The sequence below is a fragment of the Phallusia mammillata genome, chromosome 5 (genome assembly GCF_965637545.1).
Source record: "Phallusia mammillata chromosome 5, kaPhaMamm4.hap1.1, whole genome shotgun sequence".
Lineage (NCBI taxonomy): Eukaryota > Metazoa > Chordata > Ascidiacea > Phlebobranchia > Ascidiidae > Phallusia > Phallusia mammillata.
In genome coordinates this window covers 7,085,394-7,103,900 of record NC_137256.1, presented here as the reverse complement: position 1 = coordinate 7,103,900, position 18,507 = coordinate 7,085,394, and the positions used below count along the sequence as shown (strand labels likewise).

At 37.9% G+C, this 18,507-nt stretch overlaps 2 protein-coding genes across 2 annotated transcripts; both read right to left on the bottom strand.

The window, feature by feature from the left end:
• Positions 1-684: 684 nt before the first annotated feature.
• Positions 685-8,838, bottom strand: LOC145228858 (uncharacterized). Its single transcript, XM_080094067.1, has 10 exons — positions 8,586-8,838; positions 6,715-6,785; positions 6,192-6,470; positions 5,599-5,691; positions 5,213-5,332; positions 4,985-5,083; positions 4,569-4,734; positions 3,162-3,354; positions 2,339-2,477; positions 685-2,246 (listed from the first exon to the last, which is right to left on the bottom strand). The coding sequence occupies exons 2-10, from the start codon at positions 6,782-6,784 to the stop codon at positions 808-810; spliced, it is 2,598 nt and encodes an 865-aa protein (XP_079950193.1). The 5' UTR covers position 6,785; positions 8,586-8,838; the 3' UTR covers positions 685-807.
• A 2,130-nt stretch (positions 8,839-10,968) lies between these two features.
• On the bottom strand, positions 10,969-18,499 carry LOC145228857 (uncharacterized). The gene is made up of 11 exons (XM_080094066.1): positions 18,441-18,499; positions 16,756-16,831; positions 15,568-15,699; positions 15,066-15,344; positions 14,777-14,866; positions 14,425-14,544; positions 14,188-14,292; positions 13,694-13,859; positions 13,153-13,345; positions 12,668-12,803; positions 10,969-12,544 (listed from the first exon to the last, which is right to left on the bottom strand). The coding sequence occupies exons 3-11, from the start codon at positions 15,635-15,637 to the stop codon at positions 11,094-11,096; spliced, it is 2,610 nt and encodes an 869-aa protein (XP_079950192.1). The 5' UTR covers positions 15,638-15,699; positions 16,756-16,831; positions 18,441-18,499; the 3' UTR covers positions 10,969-11,093.
• Positions 18,500-18,507: the final 8 nt, after the last annotated feature.

Here is an 18,507-nt window from a genome sequence, read left to right as displayed (position 1 = left end):
GTTTTGATTTTTACAATGTAGGCAGCGAATACTTGCTACTTTAACGATAACTATTTGTTGAATGTTGTGAAAAACGCTTTTAATAAGTTTTAGATATTTTAATAACGATTTGAAAACAATGATATTTATATCTGGTTGAAAACCGTATTTAAACGCCCCTGGCCTAAACATAATGTGACACTTGATAATGCTTGCGGGAAATCTTCTTAACTTGTACAAATGAACCATTGTAAATGAGCCGAACTTTTACATCCAAACCCGAAGGTGCAAGTCTAAACCGGAACATATTACAAAACCTGAATTGGATCCAAAAGCAGTTTTCTGAACAAAACAATTTGCTGTCAGATAAGCCAACAAAAAGATGAACTAACAATATTGTACTAGAAAACGTCAAGATTGTTAACAAGAGTCTGAAATTGTCCTATGCGGAACTCAAGTACGAACGCAATTAGTTTTTCGTACCCATGGCTAACGACTTTTAAACGTTGGAAATATTTTGATCCGAATTATTTTAAAATCAGAGATAACCATTTCATAACAAACTTGTTTTCGTATACCAGCTGTTTTTGTTCTCAAAATAACATAACTTTTCGAAATTTGCGTTGCGTGGATACAGCAACCATGTTCACGAACTAATCTCACAGGAACTTAAAATGGCTCATTTATAACCACAGTTACTCGAAACACTGTGCAGTTGCGTTTTTTGTGTGTAGCAAGTATTGTTATTTACAAGTAAACCAATGTGTAAAAGCAATAAGACAAAACACGAAAAACTCGATTTCATTGAATGGTGTGCTCAAAGGCTCTTTATTTTCCCCAAGGACATGTGCACGAAATTTCCCCAAGTGCGCCAGTGTATGAAATACACGGTTTGCAGGTATCCGTTGCTTGGGCGCAGTCACACGACGTAGATACGGTCTGTTTGCATTGAAAAGTTGGCCATCCTTGAAAAGTACATGTCGTTCTGGTGACTGTTTCGTCGCCACAATAAACGATGCAATCTTCTTCTTCGTAAAAAGATGTGGGTATGGTTGCGCAACCGGCAGCGCACGTGCCAGGGTCCTCGCAAGTACGTGATCTGGATCGGGTTCCACATCCAATAGTTACGTTACATGTGGTCCAGTCAGAAAAGCCACTAAATGAAGGACAGGTGCAAGTGTTGCAAGCTTCACTTTCTATGCCGGATCCAGAACATCCACTACCAGAGGGAAGGCATTGGCGTCTTCTGGATCGCGTTCCACCATTACATAACTCGCTGCATTGATCCCATTGTCCCCAATTATCCCAGAATGGACAGGCCTCTTCAGAACAAACTCTAGTTTGCTCATTATCGCTTCCGCAATCGTCATTGTTCTGTCCCCCGACGCAGGTTCTGGAACGTGTTTTGTTTCCACCACCACACGACACTGAACATTTTCCGTAGTCAGACCACATTGACCAGTAGGGTGATACTCCAGAATTACCACTACTGGCTTGTGCACGAGGAACGTAGCAGTAATGGCGCTCACAGCAACCGGTGAAGCTGCCTTGAAGAGGTGCGTATCCCTGTACCGCATATGGCTTATATGGGCACTGAGGTTGTGGGTATTGTGGGTGTGGATAATTTTGGTTTTGCAGGTGTTGATTATTGTAAAAGCGACCACTTACGGGGGTGTTGGTGTTGGTTGTGGTGGTGGTGCTAGTAGTGGGGCCTAAATTAGCAGAGAGTTGATTGATCAGGTTAGAATGGGGATTTGGGTTTGGACCGGTTGGCAGAGAAGTAGGGCTGAATTGAGTGTAAATGTTGGTACAACCCGGAAGAGAAAAACGTTGGTTGAAAGGCGGGTTTGAACCGACATTCGGGCAGATGTTTTCTGACATCAACTGAAGAATTTCCTGCCAGTTATGTGGTCCGATGATCCCCTGTAGAACTTGAGTCCAAAATCTCTGTTTGAGGTTGGCCGGGACAGCGTCGGACTCGGCAATTGCACAAAGATAGTCGCGTAACTTTTGACTGTTGTACTCTGGGTCCATAACACATCCAGCCAAGCGACATTGATGGTAGCTATTAAGAATACTGGACGGTGAACCATTGGGGTCGAACGGCAGACACTGCGGCTGACCATAGATTTCACGGCCGTTTGGCACAGAACTTCTGTGTGGGTCATCGTCGGCGCTTAATTGAATTTGGTTGTTACTCGGTTCGTAATAGCATTGACAATCGACCCAGCAACCTCCCAATATAAGACATTCTCCCTCGTTTACACCTACATTAAAAAACGCAACCGTATTTTTGTGTAAACATGCACGACTGTTTCTTAAGAGATTTGTTTTTGTTCAAACGCTTCGCAGTATTTACCAGTCCATCCTAGCCGTTTCACTGAAACCCCAAAGTATTTCATATAACGTATTCCGTCGCAGCAATACCCGCCGTCGAATAAGTCTGGGTTTTGAGTGAGAAAACAGTATGTGTAAGCTCCCTGCCACGGTTGTCCCTTCTGAAATGTAAATATATTCAGGGTACGTTAAATGTTAATGTTAAAAGAACAAGGCTTGAAAAAATAATACTTGCTGAAATGTGTTTTGGAATTTAGGAAGGTAGATAAAACTTGCTTCATGGACAACCACAAATTAACATGTATGTAACCCTTAACAACTTTTTTTGCTTAGAACTGAGGATGCGATTAAATCGGCAAAATCGATATTATGTAAAAAACGAAAAACACAGATTGATTTAGGTGTACTGAAAACTTCAGTTTACTTTAACAACTAGGTATATATAACTTAACAATTCGTCTGGTTTTTATAATCACGCTATCTGTTTAAAAAAGGTGGTTTCGTGCTGTTATGTGTTTTGATAATGTGATTCAACTTTTTTGGTATATACATCTCTGTAGTTCTTGGTGTGCCAACAGACATTTTTCAACGGGAATTAGCACGGTTAGGGCATCTGTCGTCACTCATCTTTGCGACAAAAGGAAAAAAAAATGAATGCAGCACCACTTTTTTTTCTTTTAATAATAGTGACAAAAGTATTTTAATATAGAACGTCGGTGTAAAAATACAATTGACAGAATAGCTCTATAATTTTGATATTATGCCTGGCAGCAACAGCTTATACAAGGTATTTTAAGATAGTTTTAAATACATTTCAAGCAGATAAAAACAACAAAATTGTTTACCATAGCTGCGATTGCTTTGGGGGCAAAGTTTTTGTGGCGAATAACTTTTTGACAAACTGGAACTCCTGGTAGAATATTGGGGCCTCCACGACTGCGCAAGTTGGCCAGCTGCAAATCATAGTAACAACCAGGCTGATTGTGGCATCTAACTTGGTCAAATTTGAGAGTAGGATCACTGGTGGAACAGGCAACTCTACAAAAAGAATTACATTTGCATGAGAAGGCTGTTCAAATATTAAAACAGAAATCCTTTAAAGACTTTAGTTTAGTTTTAAGTTGGTGGCAAGTTGGTTATGCCAACATAAAGGTTAGATTAGATAGGTGGTTCAACAAGTCACTCCCCAAAAGCATAAGAAACGTTGAATGTAAAGTGCATCAATTAAACAAGTGGTTCTTAAACATTTCGGTGTAGTTTCCCACTAAAGCCAATCACCAAGTTCAAATTTCCCAAGCCCTTATTACTTTTGTGCCGTGTGATAACAATAATGTTATTAATTCGACTAAAAATGCTTCACTTTATATAACCTTCGATATGCGAGTAAACCTTTAAACCAGGGGTCGGCAAACTTTTTACACTGCGGACCGTTTTTGAAAGTGAAATTTTATTGCGGACCGGCCTTAAAAAAAAAAATATTTTTTAATGAAAACGCTTGTGTTAGCTTATCATTCCTGGGATGCACGAGAAATGTTTTTAAAGCATTTAACCTAAAATTCATACCGCCCGGTAACGACTTCCTCTCGGACTGGCCGGGTATCACTGATTCAAACAACAATGTTTAAACCAGTGGTTCTTAACCGGTGGGAAATTTAATGTTTTCAGAGGGAAATTATCTACGTCAAGTAACCAAACTCGGGCCCGAGGGTCGAACCCGGCTTTGAATTAATCGTTGAAAGTTACTTTACTAATAATTTTCCGCAAAAAGATGTAAGATTTCAGCAAGGCTTACAAGACACATATTAATCCAAAGGCCGTTTGTTACATCACAAACAAGACTAAAAGTATTAATGACTTTGCTATTGTGCGCAAATAAAAGCCTTTCCTTTGTTCATTATGATGCAATAAATTACTATTGCAAGTAGAGGAGACTCTTCAAAATTCCAAAAACTTAATCTCTCACAGAAGCAGTATTTAAACTAAACAAGATTGCAGTATACCTTTGCAGTTCCAGACCAAATCGCTTCACAAAATTATTTCATTAAAGAATAATTTTTTTGTTAACGTTGGGCACAAAACATCATTATAAAAATAACAAAGGGGGAAATTCGAAGTTGGTGGTTGACTTTAGTGGGAAACCTCACCAAAAAGGTTAAGAACCACTGGTTTAAACAAACATAACTTTCCAGCGGTTAAAAACCACTGAATGAACGAAAATCAATTCATTTGTTTATTTATTTATAATTTTCAACCTGTAACAATATGGAATGTCAATTGGTGGCCTAAACAGGTAAGGATCCGGAAACTCGGGATTGATCCCGCAATTGTCGGGAAAGGACGGGGGTTGAATAGGAGGAAAGTTTGGAGGTGGGAGAGGTCCATCTTGGTCTCCTGAAGGTGGTGGTCCTCTTGGAAGACCTGTTACAAAAACGTTTTTAGGCATAATATCTAATAATCTTTAAAATCATTTGTGTCATTTTGTACAATTTTAGTTTTGAATGGATATGTGGCGGCATATTTTTTAATATACCTTGAAAATTTTGCTACATGTACTTACAACGTATTCACGGGATTTCGACCCTGCACATTCTAGGAACGTTAGGGCAAAGAGTATGAAACAAAAATATCGTTAATGTAAAGTAAACAGATTGCGACAAGTTTCACGTACCGAAAAGCCTTCCTTCCACTCCTTCCGTGGTAGTTTCACTGACCGTTACTCCAGCAAGTAACCCGTTGAAGTCGTTTTCTTGTTGTTGACCATCAGGGACTAAAGCAAAGAAAATGTATTAGATTAGCAACAAACTACTTATTTGTGAAATTCTTTACTAAAAAATCAATTATAAAAAAACAAAAATTAGCCAGTAAAAACAAAAAACGTCAACAGTATTATACTCACATAGCTTTAACACGCATCGTGTGCCATCCGATTGACAGTATTGCATTGTAGCACACTCAGTTTGGTTGTAGTCATACTGCGTTCCGTCTCCACAAGGGTTTGAACAAGGTATATCGTTACCTAAAACGTGGAAATAAAACAATGTCACATTTTTTTCCAGTAGTTGTTCGGGCCTGTTTTTTGACCTTGTCAGTGCCTATAAATGTGTTTCTCTCTGTGGTATCATAGCTCACTATTTTAGTGTTTTCATGTTTTAATAAGTTTTAGTAAAAAAACTTTACCAGGTTTATTCTTTCTTCTTACATGTTTTACCGACAGAGCGCATAAATCGAGTTATTCAGAATATCTATTTTTTTAATTGTGTGAATTATACAATTACCAAATACCTGCTGTGCCTACGGCTTCACGTTGTGCCAAGAAATGTGCTTTCTCGCAATCATAGGAACCCTTTCCCTGAGTCCAACCAAGCAAACCCTTACCTGCAAAAAATAGCTTAATAACTAAACGATTTAAGGAAATAAAAAAGATTTCGTTAAAACTTATCATTTCGTAAAGTCATTTCGTTAAAACTTATTTTCTAATTACGAAATAGTGGTTAACCAACACTACACCTTTTAATTTGTCACAGTAGAGCAGGGTCGGCAACCCTGGCACGCGTGCCAAGGTTGGCACGCGAGGTGGTATTTCATGGCACGCCGACCGGTTTGCGTGTTAAGTACAAATTTAACCTGTTGCACTGCTTGTTTACAGTTTTTATCATGCCATTGTCTTAAAATTCAGCCTTACATGCACAAAATACTCTGCTTTCTCTTTATTATTAATATTTGTTGGCACGAACCAGTATTATTTGGAAAAACGTTGGCACGCGAGGTCATGAACACATGGAAATAACAAGTAAATTGGCACGCGTCGCCTAAAGGTTGCCGACCCCTGCAGTAGAGCATAATGCAGTAAGACAGAACATTAGTACAGTTTTTACCTGCTGAGCAGCAGAACATTACTTCAAAATCAGGGCATCCAGCGAGATTTTGATTATTTGAGCATTCCAGGCCATAGTCTTTGGATATTGTGATGTTGTAGGAAGAAGTCGCAGCGGATTCTTGGGTCGATACAATTCGACCATAAATGTCTTGTGGATTTGGACAGAAATTTGACCCGTGCACTTTTCTAATAAACAGAAGTTGTTCATAGTCGCTTCCATCAACTGGATAGTCGATGTTAATATAGTCTCCCCAAACTCCATTGGTTCCACAGGGCACTGGGGAAAAAAATGCAAAATGGTGTTGTTTAATATTTTGAAAATGTTAAATTACTGTAACAAAAGGTATAAACTGAAAATGGACAAAAGTGCAATTTAGCTGATGGGGGTAAGTTTGAGCAGAGATTGCTTTGCTATGACTGCTTACTATAACTTTATGACGAGCATTCTTTCCCCAAACCGATAGGTATTTATTTACCACATAAAAAGCAAACACAAACCAAGTCTAAAATATGTCACTTACTTCCTTTTTGTTGAGCCCTTGCAACTTCAATCACCATCAAGCAGGTGATAAAAGTAGCGCTAAGTTTCATCCTTAGTGGTTTGAAAAAAACATTTTCCTATTTAGTCTGACATTTTCGCCTTAAGCACAATGTCTAAAAGCATACTTAGAAAGAAACACAAAACATCAACTAATCAACTAAAACAAAATCTTCGCATCACTTTGAACGCAAAAAATTTCCTGACAACTTGCTCCATAATTTGTACTTTTTCAAACACTGACAATCTGAGTTTTGTCGCGAAACAGGTCAGCCAAGCTCCCACAGAAGTCAAATGTTTTGTCGGAGAATTTTAATTCTTATTTTGAGACTGAACACTGGCCGCTTTAAAGCGATTTGGAAACGACGCATTCGGCGCCCGAAGCAAGAAGTCGTAATCAACTTCGCAGAAGAAACTTATTTTGATTAGAAAATGACATTTGCTTGAAACTTTGAGTTTTAAGGAAAGTTCGTAGTCATTTAACGAAAGTCCAAATTTTCAATATTAAAACGATTTGCATCTTTTTGAAGGGGCATAGGATTTAAGTTTTTCAATACTGCTATTGTAAACGGGGTATTAAGACTTGCATTTTCCAGTAGGATAAAAAGCGTCATAACGAGAATATTTTATCAAACTCTCTTTGTAAAAACGTAACATAAACATCCATTTAGTTTATGTAAAAAAACTGATGAATCAAGTGGTGCAAAGTTGTTAAGTTGGCTTTGAGAGAACTATTTTGGGAAAGATTAGTTCTTCGTCATTTTTCTATCAGGGGTAACTGAAAAAGTATTAACTAACTTACTTATTAAAAAGAAGTCTAACACTTTATCTAGTAAGTTTCACTTTAGGAACAATTTGGGCCTGGATTGTAACATTACGTAAGTTCAAACGGCACTGAATATTTTGTTCGTTTGTCTTAAATGCCCACTTAAAAAGAATAAAATGTTTCTCAGTCGCTTTGATTCTACAAAGCTTTCAGCAAAATTTTGCCGCCAAAGGCTGGAAATGGTTCGTGCCATAAAAACAAAATAGTTGGAAATGCTTGAAAATTTCCAATCAGTTACATGTTTTAATCCAAACGTGTGGATAAAAACCTTTGACGTAATAAAGTTAATTATGGATCGGAGTAAAAATAGCGAGAAATAAGTTTGAAATTTTTATGTTTCAAAACATTATTAATCTTTTGAGGTATTTATACTTCATACTTGGTTCAAGTAAATTTATAAGTGATAATTAGTACCAAACGGTAATTAAAGCTTCTAGATATTTAAAAGATCACTCTCACAAGGATTTACCCCTTTAACAAAGCCAAATTGGAAGACCTTTTTTAAGCAATGTTTTTCTCCGTTTTGATCTCCTTAGAAAATCAGCCTCACTCATAACAAGTTTTCAAATTAACCTATTTAAACACTTTTTTTTGTTTAGTCAGCGAAATATGCTGCAACTAACAAACGTTTGAAAACTGCTTTGAACAATGTGCAAATGTAAGGTTTATGTGTTACATTTTGCGCAATCGATACCCTGATTAAAAACATTTGTTTTCAAGTACGAAATTTGAAAACATTAGGATGTGCCCTACGGCTACACAAATTGCACTGCGCAGGCTGACATGGTGTTGATACTTCAAACACGAAAACAAATGTGTTGCCGCGAACGTCGTTTGTGATATCAGTGTAAACTGTGCGTGGTCGCCACAAATGCCACGGTATTACTCAAATGTCTCCATGTGGTCGTAATAACTCATTTTATAAGTCCAACATTATTGTTGGCGAAAAGGTCAAAGCCAATTTTATACCATCGTAGCAGGAATTACGCTTCCAAACCAATATTAATAGTTGGATGCACATTGTTTACCTTCAGTTTTCAAGTTGGCTTCGCAAACGTCATCCTGTACATTGGAGAATCCCGATCAGGTAACAAAAATATGCTTTTCTTATTTTCACAATTGACACTTTCTGTTCAGCAAAGCACATCGATCCGTAAAAGCAACTTCAGTAGAACTGTATGACCAGACCCCCAACATTTATCATGCACTATGTAATGTTAAGTATAAATTGTGTCAATTTGGCAAACAAAAAACAACTAAGCCAGTGGTTCTCAAACTGTGCGTCGCGACGCCCTGGTGCGTCGTTTCAATTTTCCAAGGCTAAACTCAGTTTATCTCATAAAAATGAGGTTTCAGTGCGGTTGACGTCATAGGCATCGAATCCCGGGGTGGCAGGGGTGGCGTGCCTAGTAAAAATCTCTGGGGTGTCAGCCATTATAAAATAGCTATGCTGCCACCCCAGAAATTGCCTGGCCGCATTTATACTTGTGCCTTACATATATCCGTTTCTTTTCATTCACATGTGATTTTTTTAGCGGTCGCTATATTTCGAGCATGTGAAAAGCAAGCAACGCGAAATCTTTACTGTTTTTAGACAACGCATTGTGACACATCACTAACGCATTGTGACATGATAACTACACAACTAAATGGACGTTTGTGACGTGACTTTCACAGTTGTTACGTCCAAGTTAAGCAAAAATGCATACAGAGTAATACACGTTATACGCTGCCAATATCCGCGAAATGCCATCTACAAACCTCAAAAAAATTGGATAAAAAACGCGGCTGTCCGTTAATGTACGTCGAGATCAAACAGTACAAGCAGCAAGTGCGTGATAGGCGCGTGTCTGGGGCGACGCTTCGCAGGCACCTGATTATGTGAACGGAGACTTGCTTCACGACAATGTAACAAAGGCGACTTTTTTAGCAAAGGCTTGAGGTAGTTATAACGTTTAATTGTCAGCTTAAGTAATTATTGTGCATGAGTTGCAGCAGTAAATTTACATCAGTTTATATTGTGCGTAAGTTGAAACATTACTTTCATTGTAATTCGTTATTGATGCTGTTGAGGCCGTGCAGCAGACAAGAAAATGCAATTGTGCGCAATAATTGAAACAATTAACAAAAGCCCGCACGTGATTGCCGGGTGCACTAAAAGTGTTGAGTGCAGTTTTATAACTTTGTCGAAAAACAGTTAGGCTAAAATTGTTCTCTATGTGCCATTTAATAGATTTAAATTAACTGTTTATTGATAAGTTTCCTCATTACCTTTTATTTGCTGGTGCGTCGCAAGTCCAGAAAACTTTTCCAGAGGCGTCGCAACAAAAAAAGTTTGAGAACCACTGAACTAAGCAATCGAAAACGTAAGTTATTTCTGTTTTGCAGTCGTTGTATTAAGCAACAAGAGCTAGTAAATCCGACTATAGCAAGGCTTGAACAAAGCGCTGCTGTTTCATGCCAGCTGTGCTGAAGGTAACGACGCCCTTATCAAACACACAGCACACATGCGCTTGGGGCTGATTAGTGTCTTGACGCTGTAAATGTGTCTGCATTGCAGCGTCAGCTATGTTGTGGTAGTAACATGTATAAGCAGACCGATTTGTCCTCTATAAATATTTTTCAATTCTTTTAAATGTTTTAAGCGCCATTTTTCAAAATCGACTGCAATGATTTTGGTCCTAAATAAAATGTTTAAGTAAAAAAAATCATTTAGCACTATTTCTTATTTACTTTACAAAACATTTACATGCAAATAAAGATCAGGCTTTATAACTTGTTTATAAAACAGACTTTATTTCTCTACCAACGGACACATGCAAGAGGAACGTTGTGATGCTGCATAGTCGTGGTAGGGGTCGCAATCGGGACTTGCACTTGCGCAAAGGCATGCTTTTGTAACATGACCGTTTAAAAGCATAATAAAATTTGCATCATTTTTTTCTTGGACTGCCTGCGTCTATGCATGTGGCGCGCAGACTTGGATCAACTACAACGATATAAAAGGTCCAAGTGTTGAGAGCGCTAGTAGGACAAGTGCATTCGTTGCAGATCTAGTATTCCACACTTGGGCACTGGATTTTGGAAGGCAAGCTAAAATACACAAAGCCTTTTTGTGTTTGTGCTATGAAATTGTGCTATACGGGCATAGTACGGAAGCAGTAAGTTTTTCGTTCTTATGACTAACGTTATAAACATATTTTGATCTTAATTTTTTGTTGAAAGCAGCGATATCCAATACAATAAAAAACTATATATACCTGCAGCTGCGTTTTCACAAGATAACACAACTTTTTTTAATTTGCTTCGATCGAACCTACTTCGGTCAACTTTGTTTTTATGCGAACTAAACTCGCGAAAATTTAAAAATGGCATTATATCATCAATAATTACTATCGCATTTACTCGAAACAATGTACAAATTCGTTTTTATTGTGTGCAGCAAATATTGTTTTTTACAAGTAAACCAATATGTAAAAGCAACAAGATAAAACACTAAAAATTCGATTTCATTGCGAGATGTGTTTAAGTGTTCTTTATTTTCCCCATGGACATGGGCATGCAATTTCTCCCACTTGGACAGTGTATGGAATACACGGTTTGCAGGTATCTGTTGCTTGAGCGCAGTCGCACGACGTAGATACGGTCTGTTTGCATTGCCAAGCTGGCCACCCGGGATATGTACATGCCGATTTGGTGACTGTTTCGTCGCCGCAATAAACGATGCAATCTTCTTCTTCGTAAAGACCTGTCGGTATGGTTGCGCAACCGGCAGCGCACGTACCAGGGTCCTCGCAAGTACGTGATCTGGATCGCGTTCCACATCCAACAGCTACGTTACATGTGGTCCACCCAGTAAAGGCACTGAAGGAAGGACATGTGCAAGTGTTGCAAGCTTCACTTTCTATACCAGATCCAGAACATCCACTGCCAGACGGAAGGCATTGGCGTCTTCTTGATCGCGTTCCGCCATTACATGGCTCGCTGCATTGATCCCATTGTCCCCATTCGTCCCAATATGGACAGGCTTGTTCCGAGCAAACTGTAGTTTGCTCATTATCGCTTCCACAATCGTCTCCGGACTTTCCTCCGATGCAGGTTCTGGTACGTTTTTTTGTCCCACCGCCGCAAGACACCGAACATTTTCCGTAGTCAGACCACATTGACCAGTAAGGTGACACTCCAGAATTACCACTTCGGGCTATCGCGCGAGGAATGTAACAGTAATGGCGCTCACAGCAGCCGTCGAAGCGGCCTTGCAGAGGTGCGTATCCTTGTGCTGCATAGGGCTTGTATGGGCACTGAGGTTGTGGGTAATGTGGTGGGCATTGTGGGTTTTGTGGTGGATATTGTGGATATTGTGTTGGGTTTTGATTATTGTAAAAGCGACCACTTACAGGTGGTTTTGTGGTGGTGGTGGTGGTGGTGGTGGTGACCGGGCCCAAAGAAGCAGAGAGTTGATTGATCAGGTTGGTAAGAGGAGTTTCGAAATGAGTGTAAATGTTTGTACATCCTGGAAGTATAGCATAACCCTGGCTGCCTGGGTAACCTTGCAAAAGTGAATTTGAACCATACAATTTCGGGCAGATGTTTGTCGACATCTGCTGAAGAATTTTTTGCCAGTTGTGCGGCCCGATGATTCCCTGTAAAACTTGATTCCAAAACTTCTGTTTGAGATTGGCTGGGACGGCGTCGGACTTGGCAATTTCACAGAGGTAGTCACGTAGCTTTTGACTATTGTACTCTGGATCCATAACACATCCAGCCAAACGACATTGATGGTAGCTATTGAGAATGCTGGATGGTGAACCCTTGGGATCGAAAGGCAGACACGGCGGCTGACCATAAATGTCACGGCCGTTTGGTACCGAACTTCTGTGTGGGTCTTCGCCAGCGCGTAATTGAATTTGGTTGTAACTAGGCTCATAATAGCACTGACCATCGATCCAGCAACCTCCCAAGTAGAAACATTCTTTCTGGTTTATACCTACATTAAAAAAGTGCACAAATTTATTTTTGTTCTAAATACCTTTTCAAACACAGGTATTTCTTTTTGCAAAATTCACTCTGTCTATGTAGGCTATTTGTCAAAAGTTTTTGCAATACCTACCATTCCATCCGAGATTTTTCAATGAAGCGCCAAAGTATTTCATATAACGCAATCCGTCGCAGCAACTGCCATGGAATAAGTTTGGATTTTGAGCGAGGAAGCAATTGGTGTAAATTCCCAACCACGGGCGTCCTTTCTGCAGAAAAAATATTCAGGGCACGTTATTTTGAAAACAAGCATTGGAAAAGACACGATTTGCTAAAAAAATGCTCAATGAATTTTAGTAAAGTAGATCAACTTGCTTCTTTAGTTAACCGTGTAAATATAAATGCACCACAAGGATTTGTGTTACTGTATCAAGAGAATTTTGATGATGAAAAACAATGCAATTGAGTTAAATAATTGTTTTGTTGGTTGGTTAACCTTATTTCCTTTTGATGTCTGCGTGTCCCCTTGCAGGTTTTTTGACCGAAGAGAAATATATTGTTTAAGAAAAGCACGAGCATGCTTTAGAAACTACAACGATCTGCAACGAAATCGTTTACCATAGATGCGATTGCTTTGGGGGCGAAGTTTTTGTTGCGAATGACTTCATGACAAACTGGGACGCTTGGTAGAATGTTGTAGCCTCCAAGCTTGCGCAAGTTGGCCAGCTGCAAATCGTAGTAACAACCAGGCTGGTTGTGGCATCTGACTAGGTCAAATTCGAGCGTCGGGTCACTGGTGGAACAGGCAACTCTACAAACAAGATTACATTTGAATTACGATACTGCTGAAAAATCAAAAGACAATTTAAAAAAAACTTAGTTTTGTTTAAAGTTTTTGGCTTTTAACAAATAAAAGCAATTAGAGTGGTGGTTTAAAAATTTAAAACCCGAAAACATGGACCACATTAAGTGCATGGCACATTTATTAGTCAAATCAGTTTTAGAACTTTTTAGAAAAGAATAAATAAACAAAACTAGAATTTTAAATCAGTTTTAGAATATTTTGGAAAGAACAAGTACAAAACAAGAAATTTAAATCACTTTTGGAATTTTTAAGAATAGAACAAAAAAACAAAACACGAAATGTATTTTTTTTTACCTGTAGCAATATGGAATGTCAATTGGTGGCTTAATCAGATTAGCATTTGGATACCGTGGGTCGATCCCGCAGTTGTTGGGAAAAGACGGAGGTTGATAGGGAGGAAAGTTAGGAGGTGGATACGGTGGAAATCCACCTCCTGTAGATGGTGGACCTCCTGGAAGACCTGTTACAAAAACGTTTTTGTTTATTGCTCAAAACCTTTTCATCTTTTGAAGCAATTACCCCGAGTTTCAAAAGTTTTAGTTTGAAAGCGATCTGTAACAGCATGTTTATTGATAGAGTCTAAAAACCTGTGGCACGTTTGTTCTTAGTCACAACGTTTTGCACTGTGATTCAGCTCTACATAACGAACCAACTAATTTAAGAATTAGGTTAGACTCTAGCAGTAAGTGTAAAGAATGGAAAACAAGAATGTCGTTAAAACAACCTGTTTTGTGTCAGAAAATCGGTTTTGTTGCATTTTATTGTAAAATGTTGTAAAAAACACTTACCGAAAAGCCTTCCTTCCACTCCTTCCGTGGAAGTCTCATTAACACCAGCAGTGACTCCAGCAAATAACTCGTAGTAGTTTATTCCTTGTTGTTCACCAACAGAGTCTGAAAAAACAAAGGTATTTTAGAACCGCCGCAAAACTATTTTACCCTTTAATTAAAGATTCTTCGCTGAAACACAAGAGATAAATAATTGCAAAAAAAATTAAACCCAAAAAACTCCAATATTATACTCACATAGTTTTGAAATGCATTGTGCGCCATTCCAGTGACAGTATTGAAGTGTAGCACATTCAGTTTCGTTGTGGGCAAACTGATTTCCGTCTCCACAAGGGTTGGCACAAGGTAAATTTGAACCTAAAAATGTGAAAATAAAAAACTGTTGGGCTCCCTTTTGTTCCATAAATTTTATTTTCCTCGTAAAGTTGTTGGACATGTTTTTTTTTGCCTTTTTATTACCACCTATAAACGTTTTACTTTCATGTATTATACAAATAGATATTTTAGGCACGTTGAAAAATCAGGTGTTCAGGATTTTATTTTTAAATGGGTTTTTTAATTTATTGGAGTAATACAAATTGACACATACCTGTGTCTGCTATTCCATTCAGTGCCAAGTAATGAGCTTTTTCGCAATCATAGGTACCCTTTCCCTGAGTAAAACCAAGCAAGCCGTTGCCTGCAACAAAATAAGAAAATCACTAAAATAATTTGAGGAAATGGCTAAGACCAATGTAACAAGTTATTTTGCTTCAAAATAAATTCTTTAATTAAGACACTGTGGTTAAACAAAGTCGGATTTATTAAAAATAACATATATTTTATTGTCACACTATTAAGCCGACATTTCGCTTCTTTAAGACAAAGTTTTTTTTTACCTGCTAAGCAACAAAACATTACTTCAAAATCAGGGCATCCGCCGGGATTTTCACCAACTGTGCATTCTAGACCATATTCTTTGGTCATTGTGATGTTGTAGGAAGAAGTTGCAGCGGATTCTTGGGTCGATACAATTCTTCCATAAATGTCTTGTGGATTTGAACAGAAAGTTGACCCGTGCACATTTCGAATTACCACAAGTTGTTCATAGTCGCTTCCGTCAACTGGGTAGTCGATGTTAATGTAGTCTCCCCAAACTCCATTTTCTCCACAGGACACTGCGAAAAAAGCGAAAAATTTTGTGTTTTATTGTTTCAAATTTGTTAAATTATAAGCGGTATATTAGTAGAAATATAGGCGAAAGTACAATATTCCTAGTTAAACGGTACAAGTTTATACACGGTATTGCTTTGCCATGACGATTAGTCTAACGTTACAATGAGTGTTCTTTCCCAAACCGAAATATAAAACAACGAATGTAGACTCAAACATGCTACTTACTTCCTGTTTGCTGAGCCCGTACAACCCCAATCACCATTAGGCAGGTGACTAAAGTAGGGACACGTTTCATCCTTGTTGGCTTGTCTGTGAAAGTTTCCAGATTGGTTTCACCCTTAAGAAACTAAGCAGATCCTGCAAAAAAACGTGTTATTTTTATAGTTATGGCTTGTTCTTGATTAGAAACTCACGCGTTTAACGCAGCGAGTTATAATATCGTTTTTATCGAAATTTGTATCTTTTTTGAAACACAAAATGTTTGAGTTTGCATTCGGTCAAGCATCAACCGATTAAGACTACAAAAAATCTCTCAATGACCTACAACGCAAAAAAGCATTTAATTAAGACTTCAACCGATACGGAACGCAAAAGCATCTAAAAACAACTTAGAACGCGAAAATTGACCGGACAATCTGCTACATAATTGCCAATCTAAGTTTTGTCGCGAAACAGCTCAGCCGAGCTCCCACAGAAGTTCAATGTCTTAGCGAAGACTTTGAATTCTGATTTTAGAGAGAGAACGCTGGCTGGTTTATAGCGATTTAGGAATGACGTATTTGGCGTCAGAATCCACAGAGAAGAAAAAGAAAAAGTCGCAATACACATCGCCGAAGCTAATTATTATGGTTTGGAAAATAGAATAGCCCTGGGCTTTGGATGCGCAGAAAATGACTCGATGTGCTTTTCGATAAAGAATACCAAGTTAGCAATACCACACAAAAAACAAAAATAGTTTGGCCTTAGAAAATTTGATATTTTGGTATACCCCTGCCTTTATATTTGATTGATGTTAAAAAAGAATTAAAATGCCAAAATGAAAACTGATAATGGCTACGCCAAAAAATTTCTGACTTGCTTTAATTCTGCAAAATTTTCAGCAGAAAGGTTGTAAATGGTTCGTGCTGCAAATTCAAAATAGTTGTGGAAATGCTTAAAAATTTCCAAGGTTTTATTCTAAACAACTTTGACATAAATCATTGACGTAACAAATTCAGCTAGGGATTGTGTAAATTGGGCCAGAAATGTCGATAGTTGGGTTTTTCATGTTTTGATTTGCTGATATAGATGTTTTTAAAAAATATTCATCTTTCGAGTTAGTTAAATTTCATAGTTGGACCAAGTAAATTTGTATTGCTGTTAGGTTAACAAAATTGGGCAAAAGTTTGGAGATATTAAAAGACTTGTTCTTACAAGGATTTACACCAGGAGTCTCCAAGTCAAAGATGGTCCAGGCCCCATTTTCATACTGCTTCATCCAAAACTGTATCTAAACATAAAGTGATCCAGTTTAATATAATATATTAGCCAAACAAAAACACATATGAAGGTTTTTAATATAAACTACCTAAAATTATATATCGAAGAAGCTCTTTTCTTCCTCATCATCACGCTATTTTTTGTGTTGCAGTTGATATTAGGGCTTTTGTGGTTATCTGCGTGGAACTTTTGTAGGCTTGTACTGTTTCTACGGTTTATCTAGATTTTATAGACTTTATCTAGATGCCTAATTTGACATCTAGGCTTTATCTAGATTGGCAGCCCAGATGTCTTTGCAATCGTATTTGCGTTCAAGGCTTTTTTTATTTCACCACAAGTATCAATCAAAGCAAACGCAAAATTTCATATCTTAGGTTTTTCGGCGATGTCACAAACTGCTCTTCGATCATTGATATGCGTAACCAAGCTAATAATATTTATGTAAAATGAATCCTAAAAGCTGTTGTGGTAAAACGGAAATTTACTTTCAGGAACTCAAGATTTCGTTTTGCTAAAGTATTTAATTGGCTTTAGCATTGAATTTATCTTGGACCGCGAGTCCAATTTGTTTCTTATGAAAATGATATGGTTTGGAAACCACTTTCCTATAGGCATCTGAAACAATCTATGCGGCCTACTCAAGTGTCAATAAAAAGTTGGTTGGCCTTTATAAACGTAAACGTTCCTCATTAACATGTTAAACCAACACAGTAAACACAAAGAAGTAAACGGATTCTAAAGTTTACGCTTTGATTTGATGATCAATATAAGTTTGCATTATTTCATCATCAATATGCATCACAAACATTGAATTTTTTAACTTAGTGATTATGGGTGTGAATTAAAGTTTCATTATTTTTCCTTTGTTGATCACTCGACGGGTGAGTAAAACAAAAAAGTTGGTCATATTTAACAGATAGACATAGTTTTTTATTTGGTAATGACGCCGCGGGCCACGCAAAATTGCCGTGTGATGGAGATAAAAAAGAAAAAATACATCTGGCCCGCGGGCCGCTAGTTGAAGACCCCTGATTTACACCTTCTTTAGAGCTGAATGTACAGTTCATTTTTTCATGCAATATATATCCACATTAATCTTAAAATATGCCGAACAAATGCGTAGTTTGTTAGTGTGCGACAACTCAAAAAGGTTTGGAAGTACTTTCTTTTCTGGATTTGAACAATGTGCCATTAAAAGAAAAATGTTTACTAGTGTGTTACATTTAATCACATTGGACGATCTGATCATAAGCACTCGAGATCTTTTTCAACAGGTAAAATTAGAAAACTTCAAATTATGTCCTCAGGCTATGCAGAGTGCCCTGCACAAACTGGTACGGTGTTGTTTCTTCCCACAAACGCGAAAAAAGGTTGCCACGAACGTATTTTGCAATATTTGGTGGTAAATTCTTGTGTATTTCCAGTGCGCGCTGTGCGTGTTCATCACAAATGTCATGCCAAGCTAAATGTGCCGGCATGTGGTTGTAATGAATCATTTTATATAAGTTAAATATTATTGTTAATTTTTTTTTAACAAAGCAGAAGTTACGCTACCACACCAATATTAAGAAGGTTGCCTATAATGATAAATGAAATTTAAAAATGGTTTGACATTTCACCTTCATTATCCAAGTTGGTTTCGCAAATGCCATCGACTTGCATCTTTCACAAACTCGATCAGACAGC

Coding starts and splice junctions, on each gene's coding strand:
- LOC145228857 (XM_080094066.1), bottom strand. CDS start 15,637: ATGAAACGTGTCCCTACTTTAGTCACCTGCCTAATGGTGATTGGGGTT. Junction 14,867..15,065: donor AATGTTTTGTTGCTTAGCAG/GTAAAAAAAAAC, acceptor ATTTTGTTGCAG/GCAACGGCTTGCTTGGTTTT. Junction 13,346..13,693: donor GACATTCCATATTGCTACAG/GTAAAAAAAAAT, acceptor TCTTGTTTGTAG/AGTTGCCTGTTCCACCAGTG.
- LOC145228858 (XM_080094067.1), bottom strand. CDS start 6,784: ATGAAACTTAGCGCTACTTTTATCACCTGCTTGATGGTGATTGAAGTT. Junction 6,471..6,714: donor AAGGGCTCAACAAAAAGGAA/GTAAGTGACATA, acceptor TTTTTTCCCCAG/TGCCCTGTGGAACCAATGGA. Junction 3,355..4,568: donor GACATTCCATATTGTTACAG/GTTGAAAATTAT, acceptor TTCTTTTTGTAG/AGTTGCCTGTTCCACCAGTG.